The 18168-nt window shown below is 38.5% G+C and overlaps 1 protein-coding gene across 8 annotated transcripts in view; it reads right to left on the bottom strand.

The window, feature by feature from the left end:
* Positions 1–18168, bottom strand: part of chd6 (chromodomain helicase DNA binding protein 6) — a 127731-nt gene that overhangs the window by 82214 nt on the left and 27349 nt on the right. For 5 of the 8 annotated variants that reach the window (XM_053637919.1, XM_053637914.1, XM_053637921.1 and 2 more), the window contains exons 2-7: positions 11876–12405; positions 10167–10314; positions 9594–9743; positions 7896–7961; positions 7731–7789; positions 3654–3771 (exon numbers count right to left, since the gene is read on the bottom strand). In XM_053637919.1, coding sequence (XP_053493894.1) covers positions 3654–3771; positions 7731–7789; positions 7896–7961; positions 9594–9743; positions 10167–10314; positions 11876–12405 — 1071 coding nt within the window. Of the gene's footprint in view, positions 1–3653; positions 3772–7730; positions 7790–7895; positions 7962–9593; positions 9744–10166; positions 10315–11875; positions 12406–16864; positions 17401–17650; positions 17901–18168 lie in introns of those variants that run through there. The other 3 variants (XM_053637918.1, XM_053637920.1, XM_053637917.1) reach the window with 3 other exon arrangements.

The following is an 18168-nucleotide window of genomic DNA, read 5'->3' as shown; positions in this document are numbered from 1 at the left end:
ATATATAATACTTGTGTTTTTTGAAAAACACTGCGTAAAATGTGATAGTGCCACCTTGTGGCCAATTATTTAAAAACTTTGCACAAACCTCTTAGACCAAGAGTCAAATAGGTCCACCAAGTTTTGCTCCGATCGCCCGTTGTTAACCTTGTCTAACAGCTGATGAAATTTGATTGGCCGATGGAAGCCATGTTTTTCAACATACATGAAAGACCTCAGACACTGATGGCAGCTGAGACAAAGACACTGTCTGTACATTTTGAAGTCAATCGGGTCAACGATTCCATAGTTACAGCCAATTACATGTTTTTTTGGTATTATAGTGCCACCATAGATTGACCTCACACATAAGCATGCCACGTTTGGGGAAGATATCTCATTTCTTTCAAGAGTTATAGCCATGTATGCAAAAGTGGTCACGACTACTTCCTGTGTTTTCACATACCGTAGCTACCTAGAGTTGAAAGTTTAAACTTTTTTTGATAACTTTTGAAATGGATAGGCCATAGAATTGCTTGCCACTGGTTTGGTCCCGATCGGACGAAAAACCTAGGACTAGTTAAAAAAAAAAAAAAAAAGGTAGGTTTTATGAAAAATCCAAGATGATTTTTATATAAATCAGAGATATCCCTTTTATTTGTCTGGTCCCAAGGATTGCATAGATATAATACATTTGAGTCTCTCTCAAATGGTTAAAAAGTTATGGCCATGTTTCTAAAAATACTCACTTCGGGCTTTGGGCTTGAACCCCTAATGAATAAGATCTCCCTCCTCTGTTTTACACTTTGGGCACAAAGGGGAACAATCATCTTTAAACTTGTTCAGTGAGGGGGAGATATGGGCTCTATGCAGCATTTTTAATTGTACTGCTTTTACTTTGTTACATATACTCCAGGTTTCCTCCCATTCATGATATGTACATTAAAATAATCTTTCCCACGCCTCTTTCAGACGCTGCCTGTCCGAAGAAACACAATCCTTAAGAATCTTGTAGAAGGAGTTTGTACAATTGTTCAGGTGTAGAAAAAGCTGACTCTCCACTGCCAATATATCCTAGATAACCAAAGAAGTCCTGTTACGGGATATTGTATGTGTCAAGTAGTTGGTCAAATGACATTCAAATGTGTCAGTCAAATAATCCCTGCAACGTGGTGAGGCCTTTATATGCCCAGACTGGGAAACCCGAGTCTACAGTCCCTGGCACGAAGTCGGGGTTAACACAAATAGGAGTGAATGCTGTGTGAAGTCAAGGTCTACCCTCCAGACATATAATAGACTGCCACGCCCTGACAGTACAAATTATGATAGGGTTACTGCAAGCCAATCTCAAGGATTTAAATCTCCTGAGAAAAAGTAAATTTACCAAAGGAAATTTGCTGAATGAGCTTTCTATATCAAACCACACAAATCTGGATCCTTTATGTACCCAGTCAGAAATAAAATGCAAATAAACTGAGCTGGTATCTCTGAATACATGGAAGATCAAGACCATCCATCAAGGATGGAGGAGTTCAAGTTGAAAGCTGTTGAAAAGTTGAAAGTGTTGGGTTTTTTTTTCCCTCTTAGCCCAAATAAAAGAACTGAACCAACCGTTCGATTTCCTGATGATTTTATGTGTGAAATTTATCTAAATCATTTGAAAGGGGTAATCTCAGAAGAACATTCATCTTCAGAAGAGAGATCCGACCTAGCCAGGAAATGGGGAGAACATTCCACCTTTCTAAATCCATTCGAATGTGCTCAAAAAGCAGGATAAAATTTGCTTTATATATCTGCTTGAAGGAAGGGGTAACATTTATACCCAAGTATACCAAGCCTTCAGGAGACCATCTGAAAGGAAAAGAGGGTAGTGTTTGAGGTATTTGTTTTAAGCCACCCAAGGGCATTGCCCCTGATTTATTGAAATAAATTGTGTATCCTGAAAAAATACCAAATCTATCAATCTTGTCTATAAGAGCTGGGATAGAAGTTTCAGGGTTCACCATGAAAATCAGAATATCGTCTGCATACAGGGCAATCTTGTGTTGGCTATTTGTGACCTTTAAACCACAATTGCTGGTATTTGTTCTAATAGCTTCTGCTAACGGTTCAATCGCTAGAGCAAATAAGAGAGGCAAAAGGGGGCAGCCTTGTCTCGTGCCTCTCCCAACACAAGCAGAGGAGCGAAAACCATTAGCAAAAGCACAGCAGAAAGAGGCTCATGATACGGTAACTTGACCCATTTGATGAAATGTTCGCCAAGACCTAATTTTTGTAGCATATGAAATAAATAGGGCCATTCAATGCAGTCGAATGCCTTTTCCACATCTAATGAAATCACAAGACCATCTAATGATTGCTGATGAGAAAATCATGTTCAGTAACCTACGCATATTGTTGACAGAGTTGCTTCCCACGATAAAACCTGTCTGGTCATCCTTAATAAGAAAGGGGAGAAAGCCTTCTAACTGTGTTGCTAAAATTTTGGAAAGGATCTTCAAGCCCACATTCAGAAATGAAATGGGCCGGTAGGATGAACGATCCTCAGCCTGCTTACCTTTTTTTTTTTTTTTTTTTTTTTTTTTTTTTTTAAAATAAAATGGGTAAATTAAGAGATTCCGAAATTCTTTGTAAAATTCCCTACCAAGTCCATCTGGGCTAGGTGCTTTCCCAGATTGCAAACTCTTAATGGTGTCCAGTACCTCTTTTTAGATATAGGGGCATTAAGTGAGGTAATCTGGTCCTCTAATAAAGTGAGAAGGTTGAGGGAGGAAAAAAAGAACTCTGTGGACCCTGCATCATCTCCTTGTAACTCCTGATTTGTAAATTCTCGTACCATTCCTTAAATATATTATTAATAGATAAATTGTCGAAGAAATATTTACCACTGCTATCTACCATAGACAGAATAGACTGAGTCTGATTTTGTCTTTGTTAAATATGCTAAATATTTCCCAACCTTTTCCGCATGCTTGCACAATTTTTGCTTAGCATACTGAATTTTCCCTTCTGCCTGTTTTGTTAAAAGAGAAACCAAGGCAGAGCGGAGTGCGGAGATCTCCTTCATCTTAGTGAAGGACGGTTCTTTAACATACAATCTCTCCGCAATGTTGAGCTTAGATTCCAAGATCTCTTTGTGATCAGCTTGTCCATGCCTTTCACTTGATTTTTTTACTTGATTTTCCTGTTCCTGTACATTTGCTCACCAAAAAATTGGGTGGTCTGCCACCAAAGGTACCATTCTATAACTTGTTTAACACATCTAGATGTAAATATGAGGTAATGAAATCTGAAACTCTGATCTACCGTCGCATATTCATCTTTTGATCTCAAATTCAAATGTCTTCATTGTAGAATGAAAAACTAATATAATAATAATTCTAATATTTTCAAAGGGGAGTGTATAACTGCAGCTCTTTCTAAATGTTGTTTTTGTTGTCCACATATTCATGTATTTTCATTGCATTTATGATTCAATAATATTTACTTTTTGAGCATGTTCCATTTTATAACAATACATGCCAACCAGGTAACACAAGCAATTCATTTAGATTTAGATCAGCAAATCATTAAATGAATAAGATTAAACTACTTTGGTTCACACAAATGCATACACAATCACCTTGAGTAATGAATTATGTTTCTATGTGTCATTTGCAGAAACTCAACCTTACCTCTGAGAAAATGTGCTTCATCTGTGCGTGTTTGTTCCTGAAGCGCTTGATTTTTTGGTGAATGCGCGGGTCCTTTTCCAGCTCCTCCAATGTTGCCCATTTACAGTGAAGGTAGGAACTAGCAACAAAAGCAAAAAAAAGCACAAAGCAACAGGACATAGCATTTTATATGGGGTATCTATTGCTGAGATATGCCCTTATTTCCTGGACAAAAATTGGTCAAAAATGTGGCATATCAAAATGTGCTCAATTAGTTTTATTTGGACTGGTCTCATTATGCTGTCAGCCAAATTTCATGATGATTGAACCAAATTTGTAGGTGAAGAAGCAAAATAAATAAATAAATAAACCAGTTTTTATTAAATTTCACAATGGCCATTTTGGCAAAATTCTTTATGTGAAGAAGTCTCAGAACCTTCTAGGGAATCAAGAAAAAGAAGAAATTTGACTGCAGGTATGAGCAGTTTTACTAATTTGTGAGTTATATTAGCGCCCTATAGGAGATTTATATAAAACTTCATGGAGTCCCTTGGGACAACGCCATTGGCAGTGGTCAATGGTTAAGGCTCTGGGTTACTGCTCAGGAGGTCGTAGTTCAAGCCGCTTAACCCTATCTGCTCCAGGAGTGGCATATCCTGGCTGACCCTGTACTCAAACGTCCTTACAAGCTGGGATATGCCAAGATAATAATTTCAGTATGCGGTAATGTATATGTGACAAATAAAGGCTTCCTCTTCTATTTACTCATCTACAACGTTTGGTCAAAGTCCATCACATCATTGCTAAGATATGCCCTCACTCTTTAGTGATTTCACGGATTTGGTGTTATGGACAAACTATCCACCATATCCAAAATCTAAGAAACAAGTTTGTTCGGGTTGGTCTCCTGAGGCTCTCTTCCAAATTGGTTACTGGACATAATTTTGTACAAGAAAAAGTGAAAAAACTTTGTTAAAATTCAAAATGACTGACTGCCCGTTTCAGAAATCACAAATTCATTACATCAAGAACACTATGGATCATCAAGGGAATCAACAAGCAGTTTTACAAATTTGCAAATTCCAGCACTACACCACAGCATCCAGTTTGTGAGTTTAGACAAACCTTAGGGTGAGGTCCTTCAGTTATCTCCAAAGTTTGGTCAGAATAGGTCACATGGTTGCTGAGATATGCCCTCACATCCTGTTTATGGACAAACCACCCCTTATTATAAAAATCAGAGAAACAACTTTTTTGGGAGGGACTCATGATGCTCCAAATTTGGTGATAATTGGACAAAATCTTATTTGTATCCATTTAAAAATGTATTCATTTAATCTCTTCTAGACTAAAGTAATGGCTTGCATATAGGTGTTAATAAGTCCTCTTTAGTTAATTAGTTACTTTAATTTAATCTCTTGTCGACTACTGTAATGCCTTGCATATACAGTGCTGTGAAAAAGTATTTGCCTGATTTCTTCTGTTTTTGTGTATCTCTCATACTAAATAGTTTTACATCTTCAAACAAAATACAACATAAAACAATGGGAACCTGAGCATACACATAATACAGTTTTTATGTATTTATTTACTTCACTGAATCAAAAAAGTTATCCAACACCTAGCACCCATGTGAAAAACTAATTGCCCCCTTAAACTTAAAATCTGGTTGTGCCAACTTTAGCAGCAAGAACTGCAACCACACGCTTCTGATAACTGGAGATCAGTCTCTCACAGCACTGTGGTGGAATTTTTGCCCACTTTTCTTTGCAGAACTGCTTTAGTTCAGCCACACTGGAGGGTTATCGAGCATGAACTGCCCAGTTAAGGTCTTGCCACAGCAGCTCAATTGGTTTAAGTCAGGACTTTGACAAAGCCACTCCAAAACTTTAATGTTGTTAAACCCTAACCCTAACCCTAATTTTTTTTTTAGCCATTCAGAGGTGGACTTACTCCTATGCTTTGGATCACTGTCTTGCTGCATAATCCATTTGGCTCGAGTTTCAACTTACAGACTGAAGACCGGACATTCTCCTTTAGGATTTTCTGGTAAAGAGCAGAATTCATGTTTCCCTCAATTACTGCAAGTTGCCCAGGCCCTGAAGAAGCAAAGCATCCCCACACCATCACACTTCCACCACCATGCTTGGCCATAGGTATGATGTTCTTTTTGTGTAATTCTGCATTTGGTTTACGCCAGATGTAACAGGACCCTGTCTTCCATACAGTTCCACTTTCGACTCATCAGTCTACAGAACATTCTCCCAGAAGGTTTGAGGATCATCAAGGTGTGTTTTGGCAAAATTCAGACAAGCCTTAATGTTCATCTGGGTTAGCAGTGGTTTTCACCTCGACACTCTTCCACAGATGCCATTTTTGCCCAGTGTCTTTCTGATTGTGGCGTCATGAACAGTGACCTTTATTGATGCAAGACAGGCCTGTAGTTCCTTTGATGTCCTTGGCTCTTTTGTGACTCCCTGGATGAGTAGTTGCTGTGCTCTTGGAGGAACTTTGGAAGGATGGGAATAACAAGCTGCAACTAAACTTACAGTAGTTACTCAAGCAGAATGACCTTACCGCTGCTTAGATTGATCATTTTTCACCGCTAAGTGGTGCTATAATCAAAGAATTTCCTTTGACGGGAGCTGTACACATCAAAGCCCATTCTGTGAGCGGCAGTTTGAGTTAAAACGGTTCTTTTACCTAAACTATGTCAGAAAATGCTGCTGTAAGATCCCAGCAAGCACTAAATGTTCCACTGAAGTTATTATACTGTACAATATGGTTCTTGTTTTGTTATTTTTGATGGAAAGAAATTCCTAACGTTACAGGGATTTATTTTTTGTTTTATTCTTATAACCATAAACTATAGGTTTATTGACAGACTTACAAGAACTTACACAGAACATTCACTTACGGTTATTTGTATTATAGGCTTATGTACTTATGTACATGTGCTTTTTTGGTTTTTATTTTTTAATAAATTTGCAAAGATTTTAAACAAACTTCTTTCACATTGTCATTATGGGGTATTGTTTGTAAAATTTTGAGGAAAATAATGAATTGAATCCATTTTGGAATAAGACTGTAACATAACAAAATGTGGACAAAGTGAAGCGCTGTGAATACTTTCCGGGTGCACTGTACAGCTAAGTTACCTCAGCTTCCATAAAACAAAACTTAGGCTACTAGCTGAGCTGGAAAAAATGCATGGAGAAGAATCTGGGCTCAGCCCCAGAACAGTCCCTGTTTTTAGCCATGAAAATTATAGATTATAAAATTACTTTAATTATGAAAATATTAAATATTGGAATGATTTTAATTTTGTTATGGTGCCTGAAACAATTGAAAGAAAATGCTACAATACTTTCACTATTTTAGTGTGTGTACTAAAAGTGCATAATTTTAACGGTGTATATATTCCTGTATGTTTATTGACAAATAAAATGTCAAAATATAACAAAATATGCTGAATTTTATTGTTTTGTCATTGTTAATAAAACATTAGGACAGTTTTATACTATTGGGGCAGTTTAGAGATCCATCCACTTTAGACATAAACTCCGGGTCGTTAACGACCCCACTATGTAATAATGATTGGCGAAACATGCAGGCATTTAAGGGTTAAACAGTTTGTATGAATAATGAAAAACAAGATTCACTTGTAAATTTGTGTGTGCCGCGGCAGACCCCGGAGTGGTAAGGGACATTTTGGTTGCCGACCTACTGTACTTATACTGATTTGTGGGTGATTTACACCTGTGACATCAGGAAGCTCCCTGCTCAAGTTGGCTACGCATTTTTTATATTATATTATATAATATATATATTATATATATTAATATATTTTACAGACAGACTTGCCTCTCAAATTCAGGCCACTGATGTACAAATTCAGGCACTGGGATAGCCATTGCAAAATACTAATTTTGTGTTTTCCAAGCTATTTCTGTGTTGATTTGAATGCATATTTTGCAATTTTCCCATATACATCTTAAAAAGAAAAGACTATTATTTTTAAAAAGGCTGAAAATGATTTTAGATGGAAAATAAGTAGTTACCACCACTTTTAGCATTATGGTTAGGCATTAGACTTACAAATTTCTGTACTTCACATAAAACTCTTCTGACTCTTCAACTGGTTCTCCATGGAATGTCTGAAATAATTGGAAATATAACATATAGACGAGGAAGATGTTATCAAACACTTCGAACACTACACAAAAACAGTGAGTAAAACAGTACAACAAGAGGCCACACTACCTCTTTCTTAATAGTCCGCACAGAGAGAATCTTTTCAATGATGTTGGCTTCATCTTCAGGGGGTTCCTGTGACAAAGAAGAGAACCCAGCATAGGCAAAGAACAAGCAACAAAGTAAAACACTGATGACTGGAAGGGTGTATGGGTATGATGCATGACTGTGTGGCATGTAATTTTCCCATGTTTTCCTGTGACTGTATGTGCTTATTGAACATCCCATTCCAAATTTGTCCCTTTTTCTGCTGCAACACCCTCCACTCTTTTGGGAACGCTTTCCCCTAGATTTTGGAACATTGCTATGGGAAATTTTGCCCATTCAGCAACAAGAGGTTGGACACTGATATCAGGTGAGAAGGCATGGTGCACAGTCAGCTTTCCAAGTCATCCCTACACTAACCTTGGAAAATAATGTCTTCATGGAGCTTGCTTTGCGCATTGTCATGCTGTGAAAGGTTTGGGCTAGGCCACTTAATTCAAGTGAAGGGAACTCTTAAAGGTACAGCATACAAATACATTTTAGACAGTGGTCTGGTGACTAGTGTCTGCATGGATGATTATTAATCCCATGTGATCACTCTACTAGGTTGTGCTTGTCTCTAGATACTAAAACCTCTGAAACCTCTTCTCTGGAGGCTCAAAGAGTGACCCAGTTACATTAGGCAGGTTCTATAGTGTTGTTTTCTGACACCCATAAATCGCACAGCACTATTCATACCTGCTGCCGACCAAGAACTACAAGAACTAGACTGGCGGACAGTCACCTTGAGTCCTGGCCAAAATGTCCCACTGCCAAAAGTGTGGTTTCAATTAGTTCCATCGCAGTGGGTTAAAGTTGCAGCCAACTGGAGCAACCAATCCAGTGCAAGCAGCAAAACTACCAGCAGTTGCCTGTACATGTCATCTGTGCTCCTGGACTGTGCATAGGCAGCGTATGTCTGAGCATAGTCTTCATCTGGTGAAACCAACAACAGCTGGAATGCCAATAAGCTAGATCCTATTTTATAGCTCTCAATACAGTCCTTGCACTGTGGCATGAGTTCTATGTTCGTTTCCAACCCAATACTGGCCACTGCCATGTACAGGGTGGCTATTACGGCCTGTTTAGAGCCTGTTACCTTAGAGCTGGTCATCAACCACTGGCTGCCCATCAAACAGAAAGTGTCTCCCAGACAAGGCCACAGATATACTGTATCATCTTCACTCTCTCCAGATGAGGAGCGGACAGGAGAACTGGCTTTACTCAGAAATATGTTTACAAACATAAGTTAACAACTAGCACTGTAACTAATGTTTTTGATTAAACCATATTTCTATTTCTTAGATGTCGGTGCTTAAATTTAGCTAGCTAGCTAAACACAAGCTGTTAGCCAGCACATGCATTCTGCTAGTCAGCTAGAGGGGTAGATATGTTAGTCTGTTTGCTCTTCAATATCGGAGCCATCAGTATTTAAAAACTGTGCTCATGTACAGGTATTCATTTAAAGGTAATCACTTTTTGATCTTTGGTAATATTTCAAAATGTTAAATACTAAGACTAGTTATAAGCTATTATAAGCTACTAGTTATGCAGAATCATGCATTTATTACATTTCCATATATCTGCCATCTTGGTGTTTGTGTACACTTGTAAAGGTGGGCTTGAAGACAGAAGTAGTGCAGATGTGTGGTAGAGTACAATGATGGGAGATACTGCAGTTACCTCTGCTTGCCAAGCTAGGGTAGAGGAGGAGAGAGCGGGAATTCGCTCTGTTCCCAACACAGCAATGGTCTCACCATCATCATCCACAACTTTAAAATCTAGATCTTCATTGTACTTCCTACGCTTCACCTGACGACCTGATCTCCTCTTCTGCAAGCAAGTGAATGAACAAGACCAATGAAAGTTTGAAAGTGAGACACCATGGTGAGTAAGAAAGACAAAGGGATGGAGAAAGAAGTAAGAACATGGGCAAAATGAGAGCGAGAGAGAGAGAGAGATAGAGAATGAAAAAAGACAGACAATTTCTTGGTTATCAAATAATACAAATGAGACCCCAAAAAGTCATTTTCATCTACTTTGCCACTTTCTTATATTATTATAGGTGCTAAATCCTCTCTTCACACACAACACAAATCACCATTATCCAAACCAAGAAAGAATGGAAAAAAAGAAGCTAAGTAAAGGTTATGTCTTTTAATCATTAATGTCTAGAAGATAAAAGCGCATTAAATGAAATCTATGCACAGAATGAATTGCAGGACTGAAAGAGAACAAGAATGGGGGTACACTCACAGTGTTGTCCATAGGGTCTGTGCTTTCTTCTCCTCCTGTAGCCAGTGTACAGAGTGAGGCTGTATCATCACTCTCAGCGGCCTCTTGCAATGCATCACTTTTCCGCTTCCCTTTTTTCCTTTTCTCCAGGGGGACAACACTCTGCTCTCTACACAACATGGGAAATTAGTTAGAACATGAAGCTTCACATTTTATTAAGATCTCTAACATGGTTAACACAAACTAAATATCATATCATATCATATGATAGTGGATTCATACTACAAACCAATGACCATGGTTGTTTCTAATATGGTAATGAAAGCATATGAAAGCTTGACAAGTCTTTTCTAGTTTTATACCACACTGCTGAATTCTTGGATCTGACTGATCAGGTGTTAATTTTATATAGTAGCACAGCTTTGACAGAAGTGGTGGCTGTAATTCAAATCACAGGTCCATACAAATGGGCCTGTTCTTCTACGATAAACAAGAGAAGCTAGTGAGAGAACTGTTTATACAACAGGTTTTCTCCTAGGCTGAAGACATTTAAACTAAATTTTTCATAACTCCACACATTTCATGTTCCCATACATTTCCTGTATTAGTGGAATATAGTAAAATAATTACTTAATTCCCGTTAGAGGTAATTCCAAAATAATAGCTAGGAGAAAGATGTATTGCAGCTTTTGTACATCAGATTCTCAGTGGGTCAAACGTTTACACTTTGTTAGTATTTGATGACATTGCTTTTTAATTGTTTGAACTTGTATCAAATGCTTAGGGTAGCCTTCCACAAGCTTCTCACAATACTTTGCTGGAATTTGCTCATTCCTCCTGACAGGTAGAACATCATTTCATTCCTGATACCTCTAACTCCTTCACCAGTTCCTTTGTCATTGTCTTGGGGTTCAGTTGAACGTTTTGGACCAAAGTTCCTTCATACTTGGGAGTTAATTTGTGCTTAATTCCTGAATGATGCAGTGTCTCCGTGGTCCCAAGATTTTTATATTTGCATACACAATTGTTTGTACAGATGCTCACGTTACCTTCAGTTGTTTGACTTGTGGAGGTCCAATGTTTTCTAGCCAGAGGTCTTGGATGAGTTGCTTAGATTTACCCATGGTATAAAGGGCAAAAAGGCACTGTCTCTAAAGGTAGGATTGTTTCCAACCACAAGTAGACTCCCAACTAACGCCTAATTGTGACAATTGGCCAATCAAAAGCTTTTAAAAGTCATTACATAAATTTCTGGAATATTCCAGACTGTTTAAAGAGACAGTTAACTTTGAGTATGTAAATATTTGACCCACTGTAAATAAAGTTATACTGAATTAAAACTGAAATAAATCTGTCTCAAATTGATTATTTTAAAATGATCTCCAGTGTGTACAAAGTAGATGCCCTAATTGACATGCCAAAAGAAACTTTTGTTAACATGAAATGTGTGGAGTTGTGGAAAACTGAGAACGAATATCTTTAGCCTAGGTGCATGTACATTTTTGGCCTCAGCTGCAGTTATTATAACGTAAGTGATAACAGGAACTTGTCTCACGGACATTTCACATTAAATCTAACGATAAACGGTCAAAGGTTATAGGAAAATAATCAACTCTGGGGTTGTTTCAGCATCACCACGTCATTGATTATTTTCCTATAAAAGCGCTCCAAGTTTATTTCTTACTTAAAGAACGAATGTACTTAAATGCCATCATTTATCCTCAACTCACTTTGGCTTCCTCCCACGCTGCCTTGGTGGGGCGGTCACATCCTTTCCCTGTGTTTTTGACTTGACCTCTTGAACTTTCTTGACCTTTTTAGGATCCTTTACTACCTTCCCCTCCACCTTCTTTGTCTCTTTTAGCTCGTTCAGTGCTTTTGATTTCTTCAGGAGCAGCCCCTTCCCTTCTTTCTGTACCTTCTTTTTCTTTGGTCTATTGTTGCACTCTCTGTCCTCTCTTGTGTCTTTCTTGTCTTTTTTTTTCCGTTTTTTCCTCACCCTGGGCCCACCTCCTCCATCATCCTCCTCGCTGTTGACTGGTGAAACAGAAAGGTGGGGACTGGGGCTGCTAGACCCTTGGACTACTTCCCTCATCCCGGAGAGCTTTGCATGAGCCACACAGTGGTTAGATGGGCCATCGATGATGCGGATCTGCTCCTTGCCAAAGTGGCCTATGGAAAAAGTGGTTTGTGCATTCTGCTCAGAGGCAGTGGTGGCTGAAGTAGCTGAAGTGTGCATTAAAATGTGCGTGGCAGACATCTGTAAGATAATAAAATACAACAGAGCAATTATTGGTTTAGGCCTACTGCTCAAAGGACTACACCAACACAGATTACACAATGCTATTTTTAAATCTTTAAAATTTAAAAATCTTATGTTCTACACTGCTCCAGAAAAAGAAAAAAAACACCTTTAAAAAAAACCCCCCAGGGTCAATGTACACCATTTAAATTCTACAGTTTGAATGAACTCACACCTGGAATTTTAGGTGCAACTTGAGTCATGACTTTACCAGGGGTGTTTCTAGAACTTTAAGGTATGAAAGACTCAACCCCCAGAAACCTCACTCGATTGTTTTATCAAGCTAACTAAAGTGGCCCAAAATATTTTCACATTGGTTTCTTAGTGTTTTAATCATGCCAAACCCTTATTAGTGAATATCAGGATTAGCTGATGTCTCTGAACAACAGTGTGAATTCATCTAGTAAATTCATTGGGTTTCTCCCCTCCCTATGCTGGTTTAATTCAGATTGATGTTACTACAGTCACCTCGACAGTAAAGCTCTGTTCAGCCACCACTTTCAGTCTGTAGATTACAATAATAAACACAGTATTTAAATGTGGACTACTTGCTGAAAGCTGCTGCCCTGCCTGACTACCCTCAACCTCACTGCTTTGGGAAAAAAAGAACAGGAAAAAAAACCCCAGAAAGACAAATCAATAATCCTTGTTTACAAGCGCATACATTTTGTGTTGTCTAAACATGAAACTTTGGCTATTCTCTGGTATAGCATTTTTGCACACTTTCATTTAAGGCTTTAACAGCTGATTATCTATGTTTAGCATGGTCAATCGCAAGGACATTAATCAATTTATTTCCTTTAATATGGCTGAAAAGGTACAATTCTCTACATATTAACTGAAACTTTTGTTCTTCCTTCCACAGGCCACATAAAAAAAAAAAAAAAATTACAAAAAAAGCTGTTAAAATGTAGACTACCTGTTGAAAGACTGCCATCAACCTTATTGCTTGATCTAAAATGGTAAATGGCGCACTTCCATAGCACTTTTATCCAAAGCGCTTTACACTGCGTCTCATTCACCCATCCACACACCAATGGTAGCAGAGCTGCCATGTAAGGCGCTAACTTGCCATCAGGAGCAACTTGGGGTTCAGTGTCTTGCCCAAGGACACTTCAGCATGTGGAGTCATGTGGGCTGGGAATCAAACCGCCAACCCTACGATTAGTGGAAAACTTTAATTTTAAAAATTAAATTAGCAACAAAAACAATGAAAAGGCATAAATAAACATTTATGTTATGAGGAAAATTTTTATTTGTTTAACTATTTCATACAAGGTTGTATATTTTTATTTACATTTTAATCACTTACTAAAAAATAATAAAATGTTTCACTATGGTAAGCCTTCTCTCATATATATATATATATATATATATATGTAAAAGAAGGCTTACCATAGTGAAACATTTTATTATTTATCATTTTTTATCATTTTATTATTTATTATACTCCTATACTACATTTTGTCTTTTATTTTATTTTTTATAAGATATTTATGTTTATCATTTATTATTCTGAATACTCTTGCTTGCACACACTACTTTTTGAATTGCTGCTGTAATCTGTGAATTTCCTTTTGGAAATTCTGTTTGTATGTCTGTCTGTCTATCTGACCATCTGTTTATCTATCTACAGTCCCCTCCGAAAGTATTGTTGGCAGTGTGTTTTTGGGTCATTGTCTTGCTGCAAGATGAAGTCCCTCCCAATTGGATTTGAAGCATGTCTCTGTAAACTGGCAGACACAATGTTTCTGTACCTTTCTGAATTTATTCCACTGCTACCATCATGAACTACATAATCAAAAAAGATCAGTGAGCCCATTCCAGAAGTAGCCATGCAAGCCAAAGCTTGCACTACTTCCACCGTGCTTGACCGATGATCTTGTATATTTTGCCTTTCCATCTCTTTGGTATAGGTTAATCTTGGTTCCAGAACTTTTCTGGTTTATCACTGTATTTCTTTGCAAATTCCAATCTGGCCTTCTGATTCTTACTGCTGAGGAGAAGTTGTGTCGTGGTATCTAGTGCCAGGCCGTTAGTAGCAGATCCTTCAAGTCCTGTAAGTTGCTAGGTGGGGCCTCCATAGATCAGACTGATTTGTCCAGCACATCCCACAGACGCACAATCGGATTGAGATCTGTGGAGTTTGGGGGCCAAATCGACACCTTGAACTCTGTTATGTTCCTCAGACCACCCACGTGTCCATCGTAGGAGCTTTCGGCAGTGGACAGGGTTCAGCAGTCCGCAGCAGAGATGCACCGATACTAAATTTCTCATCCGATACCGATAACGGATTATTCAGAGTGATATCAGCCTCTGCCGATAGTTTGGAGATTCTAACTTTTATACCTTCTTTTAAATTAACAATAATGAATTCCACCATTCTGAAGGAAATGCAAATAAAAACGTTATTCTCTCCATTTCAACAAGTTGTTTCACAGTAACTGGTCTCATAAACAGAAAACACATTACTCTAATTAACATTAACACATGAACTCAATTCTGAAGATTAAAGTAAGATTTCTTAACTTATTGAATGTTATTAATTCATATTAACATCGACTGAATTCTAAAAAAAACCTCCTGTTAGTCTCACATTCACTCACCACAAAAAAAAGCATTTCTACTTTATCATGAACATCAAACTGGTAATATGTAATATAAACTTTTTTTTATATTAACTCTAACATTATCTGGATATGAAATGTGCTACTCTACGAATATATTTTCTGTGCAATATATACTTTTTTTGTCAACTCATCTTCATTTAAATCTTTCAACCGTTGTACTGCCGCTTTAATTCAGAGCGAGCAGTGTGGCAAAAAAAAGAAGAAGGAAAAAAAAAAAAGACTCGTTGCCGAAACTCCCGCTTCACTGCTGCTCATGTCCGGTGAAAAAGACACTCATTCACCAACATGCAGTGCAGAGCATACAAACTGCAATTTTGCCGTAATTGTCACCCAATTCAAAGTCATTCCACACAAGAGACATCATCTTTACACACAGCACGAATTCAGTGTGTTTTCCTGCCCTCTTTTGATTGACAGGATATAATCGGCCCTGATCATTGGATATTTTTAAACTATTGGCCGATGGAGTGAATAATTGCCTTTATCGGCCGATACAGATTATTGGCCAATACATCGGTGCACTACTCCGCAGTGATTCCCATTAATTATTTAATGGGAAAATATTTTTTTACATTTCTCATAACAACATTGAAGATTTCTGTTTTGCACCGTTGCTTTGGCACAAAACACCAGTCGGTCAGTCAGGTCGACCGGTCAGTCAGGTTGTCCGTGTCTGCGAGGACAGAGTCACGGATAATGAAATGAGAACCATGCCTTCTGGGAGAAAAAAGAACCAAGCAAGCAAGCAAAAAAAAAAAAAAACTCTTCTATTTCTCAAGAAATAAACACACAAACAGGACTAAATGTGTATTTTCTTACTCTGGAGTGGAACGAGAACCAAGTACAATTGAAATTTTTTTTCTCCTCACATTAAAGCCTGCTGAAGCTAAGCTCTAAGAAACATGGGTCATCAGCGCTATGTAGTAATGTGGTCAGTAAGGGACTGGGCAATTATGCAAGATTCTACCAAGATCATAGTGATCTACTTCATAGGAGATCTAACGTATTGCCTAACGTATGTTATGATACAGTATGGATTCAGTACAGTGGGATGTAAGACTCAGAAGTGCAATATTACCCAAAAGTTGTACAGAAGTACGATAATAAAATCATAATATATAAAGAAAAGAATCACTAAAAATTCAGAAGCTGAGATTTCCACATTCTGAAGGTTGTAGCAGTGGGGCATAAGATTCACTAGAAGCGGTGAAATATCACATTATATTACATTATTAAATATGTACAGTAGTAAATCTTATTTACTTTTTATAATTTATTTATGATATACTTGTTTTTTTAAACGAGTGATTACACGTAATGTGGTTTGATCCAAAATGGCAGCGGTGCGGTAGCACGCAGCAGCCACTAAGGGTCCGCTAATATGGTGCATGTTACGTGTAGCCTACACCATATAAGAACCACTGGTGTACATGTCTATCATCACCAAATTCTGCTGAACATGAACCAGGCCCTGGAACCAAGGTATTGCCTGGTGCTGCTGGCCAGAAGACAGGGGGCTTTCAAAGAGGCAAAGCACAACTATGCAGAAAGAATAGTTGTGCATTCAGGCAATCACTGAGTAAAAAGCTACACCACCTGTCTGTGATGATAATGCCTCGCTCCCAGATGTAGTAAATGATTTCTATGCATGATTTGAAGTGTACAACAACATGCCAGCGTGGAAGACCACCCCAACTCCCACTGACCAAGTACTTTGTCTGTTTGCAGTAGATGTCAGGAAAACTCTAGTGTTAACCCATGGAAAGCTGCAGGTCCTGAAAACATACCTGGCTAGGTGCTCAGGGAAGGTGCTGATCAGTTTGTAGATGTCTCCACAGACATCTTCAACATTTCCCTGAGCCAAGCAGTTGTCCCTGTGTGCTTCAAGATGACCACCATCATCCTTGTGCCGAAGAAATCATATGTGCCCTCCCTGAATGACTACCAGCCTGTTGCACTCGTACCCATAATCATGAAGTGCTTTGAGCAGCTAGTCATGAAACACAAAGAGCAGTCTTCCCACCACACTGGATCCATATCCGTATGAATACCATCCCAACCGCTCAACAGAGGACACCATATCTGCTACCATCCATCTAGACAAAAAGGACAATTACGTAAGGATGCTTCACTTCAGTATTCAACACAATCATCCCACAACAACTGAAAGCTGAGCCTGCTGGGTTTAAACACCTCCCTCTGCAACTGGATCCTGGATGTTCTGACCGGGAGGCCCAAGTCTGTCAGGATCTGCAACTCCACATCTAGCACTACCACACTGAACAATGTCCCCCCCCCCAAAAACAGTTTTCAGCCAATGGCTCTGCATCAGTGTGGAAAGGCTCACCATCTACAAGACACAATTGCCTCTATCTGTTGCAAATCAATAACTGGCTGATGACCGGAATCATTTCTATGATTCAGCTCTGACCTTCCCACCACACAATCATTAACACTCCCTGCTACCCCCCCTCTCGCTACACAACCTGCACTTAGGATCTGTGAAGAGCATGTATGCCAGCTCTTCCAGAAACAGAAGATCAGGAAAGCTCCAGGCCCAGACAGCATCTCACCAGCCTGTTTGAAGGTCTCTGCTGAACAACTGTCACCCATCTTCACCCAGATCTTCAACAGATACCTGGAGCAGTGTAAAGTCCCTTCATGCTTCAAATGCTCCACCATCATCCCCCTCCTAAAGAAACCCAAGGTCAGAGGACTGAATGACTACAGAAGTGCTGCTTTGACATCTGTGGTCATGAATTCATTTGACAGACTGGTGTTGGCCCACCTGAAGGACATCACTGGACCCTTAGACGGTCAGGTGGACATAATTATGGTTGTAGCTAAAGTCTTCAGGAAGGCAGATCTCCAGGAACAGGGGTGGTGTCCTCTGCGTTAAGGCATGCAGGCAGTCAGAAACTGGTTTGTGTTATGTGTATGTGGTTATTTGGTTTTACATGTGTAACTCCTACAATAAAAAAAAGTTATTGAATTTTTATTTTAATTATTTCTCTTTTCTTTTTTAAGCTTTATTTTTATTTATCTAATTTTTATTAAGTTGAGTTGTCATTCATAGAAAAAGTAGAGTATG

The sequence above is a fragment of the Ictalurus furcatus genome, chromosome 12 (genome assembly GCF_023375685.1).
Source record: "Ictalurus furcatus strain D&B chromosome 12, Billie_1.0, whole genome shotgun sequence".
NCBI lineage: Eukaryota > Metazoa > Chordata > Actinopteri > Siluriformes > Ictaluridae > Ictalurus > Ictalurus furcatus.
Note: the sequence above shows the minus strand (reverse complement) of the source record. Positions and strands in the feature narration are given on the sequence as shown.